The sequence below is a fragment of the Pocillopora damicornis genome, chromosome 11 (assembly GCF_964200805.1).
Source record: "Pocillopora damicornis chromosome 11, jaPocDami1.2, whole genome shotgun sequence".
Lineage (NCBI taxonomy): Eukaryota > Metazoa > Cnidaria > Anthozoa > Scleractinia > Pocilloporidae > Pocillopora > Pocillopora damicornis.
Window position 1 is genome coordinate 10,273,229 of NC_142680.1, and position 17,500 is coordinate 10,290,728.

Sequence of the window (17,500 nt, forward strand, 5' to 3'; positions counted from 1 at the left end):
AGGTGTAACTATCCGAGAAAGGCAAAAAATTGCGAGGAAAACGTCCCAAACTAGCCAGAATAAGACTCAAAACAACACTGATGGCTTTTAATCGTACCCAGACTCCGACTTCACGGTTGTAACACGAGGAACGCCTGGAGCTTTTTGTGTGTGGTCCAGGTAGCCCTGCAGGGCTACCTGGGAAGGAAAGGGTTAAGACACAAAAAAACAGGACCAGAGACGAATAAATTTTACACTTCGCAGCTTCTTCGCGCTACGTTTACCTCGTGGTTTCATTTGCCTAGAGGGGGGCTAAACAATGCACCTGGCATACCCCAACGAAGGCGCGGTTACTTAGATACTTTGAATAAAAAACACTGAGTTGTCCTGCTATAAAAAGCTTGGCCGTTTTTTGAGACGATGAGTTTCTCAACTGATTTTAGATGTTGACGCAATCTTTTCAATCTTTTCATGTCAAAATGAACTTACTTTACTGTATCCTCAAGTATTCAAGGACTTTTTCATAAAATTCAAGCACTGCTTCTCCAAATTCAAGGAGTTTTCAAGGAGAAAATCATTTTCAAGGAGTTTTCAAGGACCTAGCAGTTTTTCAAGGAGTATTCCAGGCCCGTGCGAACCCTGCTCAATAAAAGTAATGAACTTGTCTACTGTGTAACAATTGAACAGAGCATCGAAATTTACCACAAAGCCTATTTTGCAGATTTCAGTAATAGGTGTGGACATGTCTATTTTGTATATTATACATATATATATATATATATATATATATATATATATATATATATATTCCTTGTGGTACGTGTACTTTGGAATTTATGGGAATAACAGAAATCCAGGGGATGAAAAGATGGCCAAAAAAGAAAAAATGCTCTTTGCATTAAAACAAATTTGTTTATTTTACTGTGGTTAAAAGAAAAAGAGAGAGAGATTATACACTAACAACTGGGCTTTATAACCCATTTGAGAGGTGACCTAAATAGTTAAGGCAAAGTATGCCTCCTTAAAGAAAATGTTTGAATTTGGAAGCAAAATGTTTCTAATATGAGGGCTCAAGGCTGTTCATAGCATTGTGCAACTGTATGGCATTGGATACTAGCAACTGTTTCTTAAAATAGGACAAACCTAGTTCCTGCAGGGCTGGGGAGATGTGTTGAACTTCTTAGTATTTGTCAGCAGTTTGGGCAAATTTTTGCACAAACTGCTACTTATGTAAGTCATCTATGTACGATTATATCATTACCCATTAAAAATAAGAAAGTAAGAAATTGATAAAAGCTAAAATTGTGGTAGAAAAAATCAAAATACAGTCTGGAATATCTATACAAAGGCAAGTCTAACCCCTTGGTATGACTTTATCTTCATTGCAGGCATTTAAATATCGAGATATCAAGACCAATAAAAAAAATTCTTTGGTAGAATAAAAAATAGTTAAAAGTATCAATTTAAAATCTATTTACATAGCCCTTCTCTAGGCATTGGTGTCTAATTTTAATTAAATTTATTTATCATTACTACAACTGTATCTTTCTATTAGATCTCCAAGAGGCATATGCTTCACTGACAATGTATGGCACACAGCATCTAGTTCTCTTTGTTCACTCTTACAAAGTTTTTTTCTCTTAGTCATTTTAATTTACTAACTTTCATGGATAGCTGCCTAAATTCCATATGAAGCAAATTTATGCTTCCTTTTTCTGGCTGGTAGTTGTATTTAAGGTTTAAAATTATTGGTCTCAGTTCCTGGTGACTAAGTGACCATTTTTTATGCATAATGTGTAATACTTTATACACTGATGTACATTACAAATTTAAAATACAAAATACTTAGAACACTGAGAAATAGTTTAAATGAAGAGCCAGAGGGCTAAATAACTGCCAAGTTTAAATTGGGATTTTGCGACTGGGTAACAGTATTGGTCAGCATATGGGGTACCATGCTCAGAAAAACAGGCTTTGTTTTCATTAAAACTTTTCCATTTCTGCTAGTGTGGGTGCTGGCACTTCTGGTTTCAGAGTTAGACTTTCGGTGATGACCTCCAAGTTCCCTTATCGAGATTCTCTATTCTTTTGTCAAGGTCAGCTTTCATTTTCTTAGGAATTGTTTGTTTTCCAGAGTTATCGCACACTCTAGGTTTACATAAATTTGTTGGGAGTACATCTGGTATATCCATGAATACTGCTAGCATATTGAAAATGATTTTGGAATGGATCCACTTAGGAAGGCCTTTGTGCCATAGATGCAAAAACTTTAAAGCATTGTGTCAATATACATTATTTACTGTTAGAATGTCTAGAATGTTGAGAAGATGGAGGGTGCTATCTGTTTGTTTATGCAATGTACCAATCACAGTGGGGCAAAACATCCTCATGTTTGTTCTCAAGTGATTCATCAATAATTGCTGAAGAAATGCACAGGTGAAATGCATCTTCTCCTCTTCTTTGTTAACCAGTGTTTAGTTGGCAGTGTGGTTGTCACTTGGGATTGAGATTGACAGAGTATATTCCATGGTTAATCACAATTATTCTCTTGAGGGAAATGGTAAGTGAGTTGGCACAACTCTTGTATCTCCAGCGTCTGAACAAGTCATGTAAAATACCATCTTTCTTTTGTTGTATTGTGAACCTCTAGATACTCGGGGAGTAACTGAATTGATAGAGGATTCTGTTAAGTGGGAAGACAGTATTGAAAGGAAAAATTGCAATTAACCAATACTTAAGTAACTGGGTGGTGACCATTTGAAACCACCACAAGATTTCAAATGGCACCGTGTTGACTTCTTATAAGGTATTATGCATGACAATTTTTAAAAGTAGTCATACCTTCAGGCCCCCTACTGTTATAAACTGTCCAATTGAAAGCTTTAACAATATATATATTTGACACCTCTTCTGGAGGCAAACCAGTTATGACAAAGTTCACAGGCCACAAGCTAAAGTGAGATGAACAGAAGATTGAAACACCATCTGTGTTCACCATCAGGTATAGGTGGATTTCCATTCCTCTTTCAGGAGCTGATGTCCCATGCAAATATTTGCGTTCGACGTTAGGAGAACGCTTCGTAATCTTTAGGGATCCTGTGGTCGATGGGATACCTGTGCATGCCAGGCGTGAAGATTCGAGATTTTTGGTTACTTGGACGGGCGATGTTCAAAATCTGCGCCATTTTGAATAATTATTAAGCGCGCGCACGAATTTTAAGCCCAATAGCCGGCCAAAGAAATTGCGGGCTCACCTGGTGGACATGCGCACACAACTATTTTTATGCGCAAGCAACTATACCTCGTGCGAGTGCGCACGCAACTATACCTCGTGTGAGTGCAAGCTGCTCGTGCGTCCGTGTCGCCTCCGTGGATATCTTTGGATTATTCGGTAAGTTCATTTATTTTTCTCAAACTTCATGCGATGTTTCTTAAAAATTTCATCGCTTCAACTTGTCAAAGCCTTACCAGGAAACTTTTTAGTACTACAAGAGCATGTAGAAAGCCCGATGTCGGCGTTGTCCGAACTACAACAAACCGAAGACCTTCGCTGCTCTCCTGCTTTGAATTGATGTCCTCGAATTTGCCGAACAACAAAGCAAATCAACCGATAACTCTGACACAAAGTTGTCTCAAAGCAAATCTACCAAGCCATTGTGCTTTGACCCATAGCGGTCACAAATACAAACCAAACAAACCGAGTCATTGTACTCGGTGGCCATTGCGCCAAATGACCCGTTGTGGTCACAAAGCAAATAAACCGAGTCATTCTGCTCGATGGCCATTGCGCCAAATGAAAAGTGACAAAAGTCAAATGGTTACCGGGCTGATAAGTGGTGATTGTAGTTCACAACATCATGATAAGGCTTTGACAAGTTATTCTTCTGAGAAAATTGAAAATCATAGTGTAACTATTTCTGAAAATGTTGAAGTTCGTAAGAAAAGAGTGAATTGTCAGAGGAAAAGGGACAGGGAACCATCTCGCGTTCCTGTTAAAATAATTCTAAAGGCACTAAGTAATACGAAGTCTAGGAATAGAATCAAGTCTTTTGTAAGACAACATCTTCCATCTTTCTCTTGCAACTAACCAATCTCATGCAACTATTCAAGTTACTATTCATGTTACTATTAAAATTTTTTTGTTAAACTATGGTATGTCAAACACCAGAACTTTTAAACATTGCAAAAAGTTTCATAGCATTACCAACTTTATAACTTTCTTGAAACTATTCAATTTGCTATTATTCATGTTACCGTTACAAAAATTAGTCTCACTCATTCAGTATCTGAACTACATTGTAAATAAGTAGATTGACATGTTTTAATTATTGCATTTTACCTTGTGACTAATCGAGTTAGTATCATCCAGGTTACTGTTAAGTTAAGAAAAATTGTTAAACAATGCTATGACACACAGACACGAAACGTTTAGACATGGAAAAATCTAATTTTCATAGCATTTTGAACTTCATCATAGCCTCATGTTGTTGTTATAAAATCTACTCTATCATTTTCAGTTTTTCAAGATACTGAGTAGACTAACATGTTTTGTTACATTTTCCCTTGCAACTAACCAATCCCTTGTAACTATTCAAGTTACTATCATTCATGTTACTGTTACAAAAGTTAGTCTCCCACAATCAGTATCTAAACTACATTGTAACTAAGTAGATAAACATCTTTGGTTACATATTTGGGTTTCACTATTAAAGTTGCTATTGTTCATGTTGCTCTTTAAATACTTCGTCTTTCTCATTTAATCTCTCAACTAATTTCCTCCTCTGTTTTTGTATGATTGTAGCTAAATTCATTGAACTTCTAACGCACTTATTAATCTTTGATTACTACTAGTCTTTAGGATTAATGTGGTTCTTATACAGTTCATCATCAAATATGTCCTGGATGTTGTGTTTTCACTTCTTCTTCCTAGATGTATGATGACTGAGCATTTCATGTGCTGAATCCCCCATACCTTTGAATAAAAGCAAAACTATTGAATAAGAAACGTTAAAAAAGCAGTATATTGCTGGTGAAAGTTAGTTCATTGGCAAAGTTTTGTATGGGGAGACTTTGCCCAGAGTCCTCACACCTTCCCCTTACATATAAAGTAATTCAAAATCTTTATTAATGTGTATACCTTAAATACACTGTGAGAAAAATTTTAACCCTTTCTTATACCAAAAAGATAAGGAGATTAAAATCACAATTTACAATAAGTTTCAATTTCAATATACTCTTACTGAAAAGCCTTTCATTGTGCATGAAAGGAGACTGAAGTTAACTTACCTCGAATTATTGCTTTTAGTTGGTTTGTAAAGGATATGACAATGAAATAGTGTAGCTCAGATCTTTTCTTCTCAAAGTTGCACAGGCAGGCTGCATTTGAACAGCACCTTGGTTTCTGTGTTCCATAGTATTCCTGGCAATATGAACAGTAGTAATGAAGTTCCAGAGGACTCTTCAATTTCCTGAAAAAATCACAGAGTAACTTTGTCGATTTTGCACACTGGTTAGGTAAAAGGCAATGCAGCTCAATCAAAGGGAGAAAATCAGCAAGAGCGATCCTGGAGAGAGCATACCCCACACAGAACATGACCACTAGCAGCATGCTTATCCCAAGTGAAAGACGACATCCAAGATAGAGATGTTGGTTAGAATTATCATCTGATGATCCATTGTCGTTGTTGCACTCATCATTGGTATTCTTCCCATCAGTTTCCTCCTCAGCTAACATTTCAACAAAATCTGGAAAATTGTCTGCATAAAACATCACAGTTGTCTTCCCAGACAAAATCAGTTAATAGGGCCAGATTGTCACTCTCATTGACATCAGCTCTGTGACTCTTTTGGTCTCAAACTTGTCACCGCTGTTGGAAAAACTGTTCATTTCCAATTTACCATTAAAATAATTTAGTTCAGGTGACTTAAATCGTCCGAAAAGAAAGACAAGGTTGAGCTACTGAGAACTACTTCATTCCTTTGAGAACTTGTGCTGCTGAAATCAATGCAACTTTTTGTTAGGTTTCTTTCCTCTGGATAGCTCTCTGCTCTCTTGCTCGTTAATTTAACTTTCTTGCTCCATCTATATTTCGTAGTTCTTGTAGCATTAAATGTGGAAGAATCAGATAAATATTGCAAATATGGACCTCTGGCGTTCTCACTGTTATCATCCATGTTCGCTCATTCAATTGCTGACCTGAATGACCTCACTGACTACCCACACCACTTGATTTGCAGCTTCATTCTGATTTTGGGTTTTTCCATGAAGGCATCTTTCCAGCAAAGAATCTTCACGAAATCTTTAATACACAAATCTGACTTTGCAATAACAGCATCAATCAAGCCAGGAAAATGTTTAGAACTTATTCTGTCTTGTTTATAACCACACCAGGGTCCAGTTAGGCAGTGGGTGTAAAGATCATGTTGTTTATTTGGGGCAGAATGGAAGAAACTTGCATGTATTGTCTTTTTCATTCCATTCAAGTCTCCAACATTAGAGTGAATAGCAATGCCATATTAGTTCTGAAGTTTATCAATCATGGCATCAGTGAGTTTTCCTTTCCCACCAAGAGCAGGAGCATCTTTCTTTGGTTTCCTGAGTGCTGTGCCAACTCGTTTTTGTACATGTCCTACACATTCTTTCTTGACAACTTGAATTCCATCTGCAGAATAAACATTGTTGACTTGATTGTAACTTTTGCTGTCACCTCTGAATACAAGTCAGTATACTGAAGCTTACGAGTTACAACAGACTGTCTAAAAATATGATCTGCACCCTCTGATTCCAAGACTAGACCAGTATCAATTGACATGATGATCATGGAACCATTCTGTCAGTAATATCCTCTCTTCTGCCAGGTACCATTACATAAAACGCCACAATTATCTGATGTCCAAGAACATTATAATTTTTTACCTGTCTGAGCCAAATACCAAGATGGACAGCAATTCAGGAATTGTTTTTATGATGTCAAAGAAATTCAGTGGTTTCTAATTACACTCTAATGGCCAGAAGTACACATCTGTTCAAAAGTTGAAGTACACTTTTTCTATTGGAGGCATAGTCCTCCCATTGACCCATCAGTTCAGATTGAAGTTCTCTATACTGTTTCCTCTGTATTCTTTTCGGCTTTTGGTTCGCCATAAGTCTCATTTGCAAATTGACCAAGTTTGCCTCTTTTTTAAAAGTTCAATTAACAGATAAAATGGCAAATGCACCTTGCCTTGTGCTCTCCAGTTTAAGCCATTGTGCCACCCCTCAATGTCATTGTTTTGATCTATTTGTAAGAGATTCAAAGCATGTGGTTGGTGTTTGTGGAGGCCGATATGTGTTGCAGATCAAAAATTATTTGTACTTTCTGCATTTAACTCTTAGCCAAAGTTGTTGGAAGCCATCGTCGCAGGCAGATGATAAATTCTCAAGCACAGTAATCTTGACCTTTGACTTGGCGTAGGTGCACAAGCCACCTCCAGCTTTATGTTGTCCACGATCCTGTTGTAAAAGTTGGTAACCAGAGATCTCGAGGCTTATGTCAGACACAAATAAATCCGCCCACGTTTCAGATACAGTGAAGATATCAAAGCCATTATGCAATATGGTGTCTTTGACAAGACAGAAATTCTCTCTTGATTTCAAGGACCAGATATTCAAGTGAGCGACTTTAACATTTGCCTTTAGTGCTTTTGGTATGTCAAACTGACTCCTTACACTGTCTGATCGGTCCTGGCAGAGAATGGATATCGCCACCTCTGACATGGGAGACATCAGCCGGGTTAAAGGAGGCTGTGCAGTTCAAATAATAAGCCACACACGACTTCTGAAACCTCATCCAGCGAAAGATGACAAGATGGCCACCAGCTCGTTTCAGATGTGTCAATGGATTAAGTTGGAGTTCGACCAAATATGTGGCATCCATGCTTGAAAAACTCTCCCATGTTTGTGTTTGGGCATTACTGAATTGTTTGAGGTAATTTAAGTTCAAAATATATGAAGCTAAAACCAGAAAACTTGACAAAATTATGGACAAATGTAAGACATGTCTATCTGCCATGATCACTGCTGGCTCGTCACTAGCTACAAGGCCTTCTAAAATAGAATCAATACCAAAATTGTGTTGTAATTTTTCATCCAAAAAACTATTTTGAGTAAGAAAAATAGTTGTCGTCCATAATGACAGCACAAAAACAGAGAAACGAGTCGTCGCAAAACGTTCATACACATTTAAAACTAGTAAACAAGAACAAAAACAAAATATTAAACAACAGAACACATAAACCAAAAACAAAGAAAATGCAATGCTAAGTCCCTCGTGGACTCACCAGAATATCAAAGTACGAAAATGTCCAGCACTTGTTTGGAACAACTTCTCACAGTCCTGTGAGAAACGCACACATCAGGTTTTCATTGTATCTGCTTTGATCCAAAGGTGTGACTGTACTAATTAGCCGGTGTTTGTCCCCTTGAAGAAAGGATCGTTATATAAATATCCCTCAGAAATAATATCATGAAATAAGTCAGATAAATACCTCGGACATCGGTATTACTGTATTTCTTCACCTAAAAGCCAGGTGATTTTTTCAGTAGTGGACGCAAAAGTTTGGGATAATTTTCACAAGAAACAGGGTTCGGCTTATTAACAACAATCTATCACTCAAACACTCTCTGCTTTGTTCCATAACATTTTCCATTTGCTTTTTGGCAACATGTTAAAGTTTTTGTTCTTGATTTCCTGTAAAAGTCCTGTAAGTTTAGCATTGACACCAACTGTTAGCATCCTGTGAGCAATGCTGCAAATGCAACTTTCTGTCAGCTGAAGATGTGCAATGAAACAAACTTGCATGAATAGCTGATTTCATAGCTGGAAGATTAACAGAATTGCTTCTGATGGCAATACCATAATAATTTTGTAACTTATCAATTGTGCTGTCTGTCAGTCTTCCTTTCCCACTAATCCCTTTCTTCTTGTTCAACTTATTCAAAGCAGTGCCAAGTCTCTTTTGGTATATGTCCTAAAGCAAACCCTCATCTATTCCTGTTATGGAGGTGGTGATATGAAAAAATTTCTTTGGATTGGGTGACCATTTTAGTTCTTGATATGAGCCATAGGGTCTAAGGAAGGTCTTTATTTTGGCGAGTAAACCACATGTTTTGGTTGACAATAGTCTCTCCAGATTTTTGTTGATCAGGTGCATGGTGTTTTGTATGTTTATTGTTCCCAATACTTTGGTTTTGATTGCCTAGTGTTCCTAATCTGAGAATACTCTTTGTACCATTAGCCTTTCACGACCAAGCAATGTGCTCAAATCCAAACTAATTTCAACGCCTTCAATACCAAGTTTGCGCTGTACTTGGGTGGTCCCCTTTCTTCAAGGGGACAAACACCGGCTAATTAGTACAGTCACACCTTTGGATCAAAGCAGATACAATGAAAACAACCTGATGTGTGCGTTTCTCACAGGACTGTGAGAAGTTGTTCCAAACAAGTGCTGGACATTTTCGTACTTTGATATTCTGGTGAGTCCACGAGGGACTTAGCATTGCATTTTCTTTGTTTTTGGTTTATGTGTTCTGTTGTTTAATATTTTGGTAATAATTTGTAGGTCCTAGTGGCATGCCTCATAAGATTGGTGTTAGCCATTTTTGGGTCCCCTGCTTGAAGCCCTTCTTGAAAGAACCCTGAAAGTTTGTATCAGTGGGATTGAAAGGTGGTGATGTAGGGTGCTTTGCTTTTTTTGGTAAGAGCAACAAAACACCTTAACCCTTTCACCACCAGTCGTTTTTTGCAGAAAACAGCCCTGAACACCAGATGTTTTTGGTACTGTTTGCCGAGATTACGTACATTACTTTAATTGCAATTTTCATGGAGAAGGAAGCATTTTTGCAAAAAAGAACCCCATATGATTTTATTTGTTATAAAATTCTCTTTCAGGTAATTCTATTTACATTTTTAAAGGATGAAAACTGACTGAACATGAACCTCTCAAAGTTGAGATAACCTACGATTTTGAAAAAAAAAACATATGGTCCTTCTTGAAATGTGTACAAACCCACCAAAATTTGTCCAACAATATTCTAAAATGAAAAAATGCTTTTCATAGGACAACCTTAGATGAAAAAAGCAATTTATCTTACAACAAAAGTCATATTTTTACACTAAAACTCACCCGACTTCATTTGCAAAAAAGTCATGTTGTCATTGTGCAACATCTTTTGAGTAAAAAAACTTTAAATTTACCCATTGATTTGTGAGTTTTTACTAGCACTTAGAAATAGTTTTTGTCTCTGTAACAAATGAATTCTGAAATAAAACCTGTTCTTCTATTGAGTTACTGATGTAGTGCCTCTCATTTATTGTCCCTAGCTAGCAAAGTTTTCTTTAGTATGGTAGTCATAGAAGCAATTTGATCCTCCTTCTCCAATGCACAGGTAAACATTGCACTGGCTGCACTTGAAAGTTGTCTTGTGTCTTGGAGAAGGGTTGTCAGGATTTGCTTTCTTTGAAGAGAAGTGCTTTCTTTCACAGACCACACAACGATGATTCTTGCCCTCCCCTTTGAAGGGAAAATGGATTCCAACATTACTGAGACGTTCAGGCACTGGTGTGTCTGCACTCCTCTTTCTTTTGTTAGAGGCAGTTGATTTGTGTTGCTGTGGGAAGTTGCCAACCAACTGCACACAAAGGTCTTCCTTATATATTGTGTAAGACCACAGTGCACATACAAATATAAATATCAACTTTTTACTAAGGAGGAAAAAGTCACAGTATAAACACCACAAGACAGAGAGAATGTAGCCTTCCCTATAAAATATCAGTTTATCAGTCTGCAAGTTTTGGTGTTATGTTTCACCACTGTGATGTTCTGATTGTTGAAAAGGGTCTGCATATTACTCATACCCTTGGAATTTAAGTCAATTTAGTTTTTAAAATGTTTTCTGGCGATGAGAAATTTTCCCAGGAGTCGCTTTATACACAGATGCATGTGCACATATTGATGGCAAGCTATTGATTTATCTTTGCGTTTTAAGCAAAGCGAACATCTACGTAGAGGCCCATGGGTATTATTCACCATCAGATAAAACATTGTGATGGAATAATGAAAGGGTTGAGTGCAAAAGAAGCCCTTGGTGACTTGGAATGAACTACTATCGTCTCATTCCAACATGGTGTCTGTTTACTTGTGGAACCAAAAGAGAACTTGACATGAGATCAAGAGTCACTTAGTAGGGCTTGACAAAAGAAAAATCTATGTAAGCAAAGGACAAGTTTTAAGTTTCTCTTCCAAATATTTAATGTCTTCCAATCACATTGACATGCTAATATGGCTGTCCTGAACAAGATCACTAAGCTCACTTAAAAATAAAAAAAGAAACAATGTATATTAAATTTAAACACTGATAAAGTAATTTTCCAAGAGATCATGATTTCTCATATTCGGAAAAAAGAGGAATTACTGAGTGACATAGATATATAGGTTTAAAATTTTAAAAGGGATAACTTAAGTAGAGGTATGTGTCAGAAAAATGATTGTTTTGTGCGAGCCTTTCACGTGTACGTTTTTTTAATTGATTATTAATATTAAAGTATAAAATAAACCTCTTGGCAATATAAGATAACTCACTAAACTTGTTGGTGAAATCTTTCATTGTCAAGGGAGGAGTGAAAATGATAGTTATTCACTATCACTTCCTTTCCTTGATCTGCCGCCTGCTTCTCTTGCTTATGGTGGGGCACAACCGGGCTGCATCTCGTTGGGCATTTGGCACTTAGGTGGCCAAACCCTCTACACTTGTGACAACAAACTAGAATAATAATATAAATGAGAAAATTACGGACAAGCACAATGTTATTGCAGTCCAATTAAGAGGGAAGGGAGGTAGTCCAGGTAAATGTCCTCGAACTTTAACCTCTCTGAGTAGAGGAAAAAAACAAAGTCCTAATTAAAACTCCTGCCTCAAGTGAGCAACATCTAACCTCACCTTAAACTCGAGCGATAAAACCTTTTGGGTCTGGGTCAGAGAAAAAGGAATCTTTTGGCACCAGAGACACCAATAGTTGTGTAGGTATACATTTATTATTCATCTTCATGAAATACCTGTACTAGAATTTTGACCATTTCTACAAGGCTTTCTCCTCCTATCTTTCACAAGATGTTGATCTTGCTATAGTTATCGAAGGAAAACTGTGAGATTTATCTCCTTCAACCAAAGTGTTTCCTGCAGATATTTGAGCCAGATATATATGATTAAACACAACACTTCATCTATACATTTATTACAATCGTGTGCTGTGTGTAATCTTATTATTTAAGGGTCACTTGGAAAGAAGCCCTCCTCTCTTATCTCTTCCTCTGTTAATATCATCCCGGGTCCTTTCTTTTGCTGCTTATTCCACTCTTCTTTTCTCCCACTTCACGCCTCTCATCTCTTGACATCTCTCTCTTTTTCTTCCCAACCTTTTTTCCTCTCCTGTTGTGCTCTTCATACCCTTTCTCTTTTTCTTCATTCTTCTCTCTTTCTTTGTACTTCTCCCCTTCTTTGTTCTTCTCTTCCTCTTTCCAGCTGCTCTTCCATAATTATTTCTTGTTCCAGCTAGTCCATGTTAATGACATGCTCTTCAAAACATAAGAAGTGTATCACTCAGTAATATCAATATACAACAACATTTTATGAAACTGTTTAGCCCTGGGCCTCTGTGGTTTAATCCTTCCTTCAAAATCCATAAACATGGCTGTTAATTGATGGCTTTTGTCAAAAATATCACTGCCAATGTTCATGCTAGAGATACAATTAAGCTCACCCTGGAATATGCACATGAACCATAAAAGAGAGTACCTCTTTCTGTGCCAATATTCTTAGATATGCGTGACATCTAATTCATCGATTATTAATTTTTAAGCAATGCAAAAGTGAGAAAACAGTAGTTTGATTGCTTCTAAGGGATGAAATGCACCAGTGCTTCACTACACCAGACACCCTTATCTGGATTTGTGTGTAATTCATAACAGCCTTGTTCACTGGTTTTATTTCATGATAGGCGATAAACCTCCAAGCAATTTCAAGAACTCCCTTAGAACATTCAATTTAAAAGTGATGATTTCCTGTTAAGAAACCTCTTAGGATACCAGAGAAGAAAATTAGTTTATCTCACCATGTGGTCCTCCATCTTGAGCCATGGTAGCCAACTCAGCAAAAATTGATCAACATTCCTACTTTAAAGAGAATGAGAGAATATGGGTAATTACCAGTTTGCTTGGCTCCCCTGGGTATATAAAGAAAAACATAAGAGGATGCATGGAGGCTAAAGCCATTGTGTATCAGAGTATTCACTTCGAAGGAGGCACAATGTTTGAGCAGCTTGGAGAGACCAAAATGACAGTGTGGCAGCCATTTATTCCCACTTGGATGGCAAAGTCTGGAGAACCTTCCCTTGGAAATTTAAAAGTCTGGATGTCCAAAAGGGTCCATTATAGGCCACAGTTTCCCAAGTTGGCTAAAAATTATAGCTGCTACGAGGGAGAGTATTGGCACTGAATTAATGAATGGAGTAGCTTTTACGTAACTAACTATATAAACATAATACATAGCAATGTTGTCTCTGTGATGATTTCTGTGTGGTCTTGTTTGATTTTTACTTTTGTCTTGCTCAAAAAATGAAATTGTGCTGCTGGTTCTCATCCATGCCTGTGTGAATGAAATTAATAAGTAAGGGTGAAAGGATTGGTATTTTCTACACAAAGATAGTTGTAGAGAGTTTCTCCACTGATATATGGATCACCAAACACTCACAATGAATGCCAAGAAGACCAAGTTCTTGCTAACACATGTAGGAGCAATAATTGCTAATAATAGGCAATAGTCTGTATTGAATTAAGTATTCATTTCTGCATGAATTAGTGTTTATTTCATTTTAATGTTTGTTACAAAAAGTATGTATAATGTGGTAACATATAACATACATATCATTATCATATTCCTTACAATTTAGTACAAGGGGCTTTATTCTAAATAGATCAAAGGAAAGAATGTGGCATATGTCAGCCACTGATTTAAATAGAAAAGCACATATTATTAAGTGAAGAGTAATTTTGCTGCAATTCTGTCCCTTCTGGGCGAGCAAAGAGGATGATTTAATGCATTGTAACTCAACTTATAAGCACCTTATCCTTTATGAAAGAGACCAGATCTTCACCATATGTGTTAGCAGTTTGTGAGTTAACTTTCCAGGATATGTGATGTTTGGCATCAACCATGCCAGAGGTTGAATTTTTGTGTAGTCCCATACATTTACAATGAATACATGTCTTCCACTGTATCCATAATAGCCATCATTGTAGACACTATGAGATTGCTACATGTAACATAATAGAAATTATTATGAGGCTGGAGGAAAATCACAAATTTTTGGTCATTGAAACTCCGAGATCTTCCCTGTTTTTTAATCATGTAACATCTGGTTTTGCATGTCCCACACAAAATAAAAAAATCAGCCCTCAACACTGAAGGATTCAGTGAATCCAGGTTAGTAGTTACTCACATGCTTTACCATGCAGTCACATGGAATCTACAGTATTTAGCCCAAAACTTGAATGTGATCTTTGATGAATAGTTTAATAGAATATTAATATTTAAATTTAACAAAAATACTAGCATAAAATGCAACTGAAACCTTACCTTACTGTACAAGTTTCAACAGAAAAGCACAACTCCAATCACCAGTGCACTCCAAACCAATAAGGGAAGCCACGAGGCAATGTCAAATTCTCATCTTCCTAAGCTTTCCAACGTATCGAAGAAAATTTCACTAATACTTCACACTTAAAAACACAACCAGAATCTTAATTTTTCACCAATCCGAAGTGTCCCAAAAGGTATCAAGGTAGCCCATGAAATTCTCAAACTTCAAGAGTGGAATACGTAACGATTGTCTCACAATTTTGCATTGCATCCCTCCCCTAGTTAGGAAGTGACACGCAGAAGACATGTTCACAACGCACTTTGATTGGAAGAAATAAAACCACATTCTATTGGTTATTAGGTGTGAGGACATAACTACAACAGAAGACACAACTGCAATGCTACATACGTATTGTCAATTCCTTAGGGAGGTCTTAAAGGTCTTCAATTTGCATAGTGGCAACAGTTCAATATCAGAGAATCTATTTTCCTTGAAGAGTTTATCAAGTGTTGTCGAACAGGATGAGCAGCCCTGTTGCCTCTTGTATTCTTTAGTAAGCCCAGTTCTTTAATCAGATGAAATACTTGTGTTGGTAGGCAATTTGACTTTGGGTTGTAGTGGCATTGTTGACCAAGTTCAACAGCACTCAGTAAAGCATATGAGAATTTCACATGAAGATAAAGCATAACACTAAGATATAGTAGTCAAGAGGCCAACTTCAAAAAAGTGATTTTTTAAAAAAGTTTTGAGTAGAAGCAGGAAACATAGCTTAAAATCTTCTCTTTATTATGCTTATCAAGAAAAATGCTGTTTCCACCTCGAAATGTTTGGTCTTTGGCACTTAAGGGGGGATTCTACCTAAAAAAAGTGCATTTTTTCAAATAATTGTAGGAATTTAAGTTTTGGTCACAACTATCTAAAACTATATATCACTGGAAAGCTTATGAACTATATTTTTCAAAAAAAGGTGTTATGTCACACCTGCAGCAAATGTAACCTGACAGCGGTCATTTCAATTAACAACTTGTAGTGTCTCACCTATATGTACTTGAGTAAAGATTGTTAGAAACTGTTTCAATGAAATACCAATATTTTGCTGTTATTCTAAAGAATATTGAATACTTGTTGGGATGAGTGAAGGATTTCAAGAATTTTTTAAATTTGACATCACAGCACTGGTGTCAAGTTACACATCTAACACATGATCACTATTTGTTTAATCATTTCTTTAGAAAGACCTCTATGGCATTTTCCTTCACTCATCCCAAATAACTCAATTAGATCAGCAATCCCTAAAAATTTCAGGTCCATAGCTCTCATACTTCTTGAGTAATCTTTTCTCAAGTATTAAAAAATACGTTTTGAGAAAAAAAGGCCTAAAGTTACAAGATTTTAAAATTAAACACCTCCTGTATTCAAATTATGAAGTCAATGAGTAGCCATAAGTTCAAATATAATTAGGATAGGCAAGAGCAAGAGTTAGAATGCCCCAGCTTCATATGAAACATCTTCTTTTTCACGAAGAGCCGCTTCTCTTTGAGTACGGATAAGCTGCAATCCCTGCCGGCGCTTCTTCTCCTTGGCCGTTGCCTGCTTATCAGCTTTCCGAAGCCTTGAATTATCTCTTAGTCGAAATGCATCCTCAGTAAATGCACCTCCAGGAATTGAAAGCCTTTCCATCAATCTTTCTCTGCTTTCTGCACCTCTGTGGAAGTGGCAGACTGCAGACGCAGCAGCACACCGGACAACTTTCACTCCATGGTGTTTATGTTTGGGACACCGGACCCAAACCATTGCGTTGATGCTTTCATTTGGGTTCTGGGTTTTTCCTCGTACACATCTTTCTAAAAGTTTACTGTCACTTAATGACACAAATGTGGGTTTTAGAGTCTCCACGAAGACTTCGGGCAAACAGTCATCTCCTTTGTAGGTACTGGTTCCTGTTGCCTGGTCCTGTTGCCATTTGCACCATGATGAATCACCTGGTGGACAGAAGCGGTGTTGTTTAGCATTGTCAGTTGAATTTACACAGTGATGGAGAATGGCAATAATATTTTTTTTCATAGCATAAACTGCAATGTCAACCTCCCGTTCAGAGGGATTTGCCTTGGTCAAGGTGTTTTGCCGGATTGCTAGGCCATAGTACCTTTGAAGCTGCTTGATCTTTCCTTCTGTAAGCCGGCCACGCCCTCCTATAGGTTTTCCATCAGCAAGTTTACCCTTACTGCATGCCTTCAAATTCATTAAATGTTTGCCCATCCTTTTCTGCACATGGCCTACACAATCCAGTTTAATAACTTCACAGTCATCATAGGCATGTTGAACAGTGTTAAAGGCCTTACTGTCCCCGTCTGACACCATCCATTTGTACCTCATGTTATGAAGTTCGATGGATCTATTCCAAAGAACAGAAGCTCCTTCTGCTTCCATAGCAGGTGAACTTCCTTCGAAGTTGATGTCACAATCTCCAGATGCAACATGCTCCCTCCTCCATTCTTCAAACTCTTCCACATTCCCTTCACATTGTGAGTTCTTTAGGGAGCACTTACGGCAAGATTTAGACATCACGTGATAGTCTAAAACTTCTCCTGTGTCAATTGAGATGACGAAAACAACACCTGTTAGTGATGTGAAACCTCTTTTGGCCCAAGTGCCATCAAAGCTAACAGCAGCATCAATTATTGTGGTGCTGTCTGAGATGCCATTTTCCTCCATGATTAGCTTTCGGAGCCTTTGGCCTGCACCTTTTAGTTCTTCTTTTGCTTCACTTTCCAGTGCTTCCAAAATTACATCAACTTGCTTGTAGTAAGCAGCTCTTGACAAACAAGGCATGTTCATTATCGCAC

The 17,500-nt window shown here is 37.3% G+C and overlaps 1 protein-coding gene and 1 long non-coding RNA gene across 2 annotated transcripts in view; one reads left to right on the plus strand and one right to left on the minus strand.

The window, feature by feature from the left end:
• Positions 1–15,255, plus strand: part of LOC149037430 (uncharacterized) — a 36,978-nt gene extending 21,723 nt beyond the window's left edge. Inside the window, exon 3 of the long non-coding RNA XR_016181391.1 lies at positions 13,014–15,255. This is a non-coding gene — a long non-coding RNA (uncharacterized LOC149037430). The remainder of the gene's footprint in view (positions 1–13,013) is intronic.
• Positions 15,256–15,587: 332 nt separating this feature from the next.
• Positions 15,588–17,500, minus strand: part of LOC113683053 (uncharacterized) — a 2,860-nt gene continuing 947 nt past the window's right edge. Inside the window, exon 2 of the mRNA XM_089188567.1 lies at positions 15,588–17,500. This exon is cut by the window's right edge and continues 204 nt beyond it. Within this exon, the coding sequence (XP_089044693.1) occupies positions 16,134–17,500 (1,367 nt within the window). The 3' untranslated portion in view covers positions 15,588–16,133.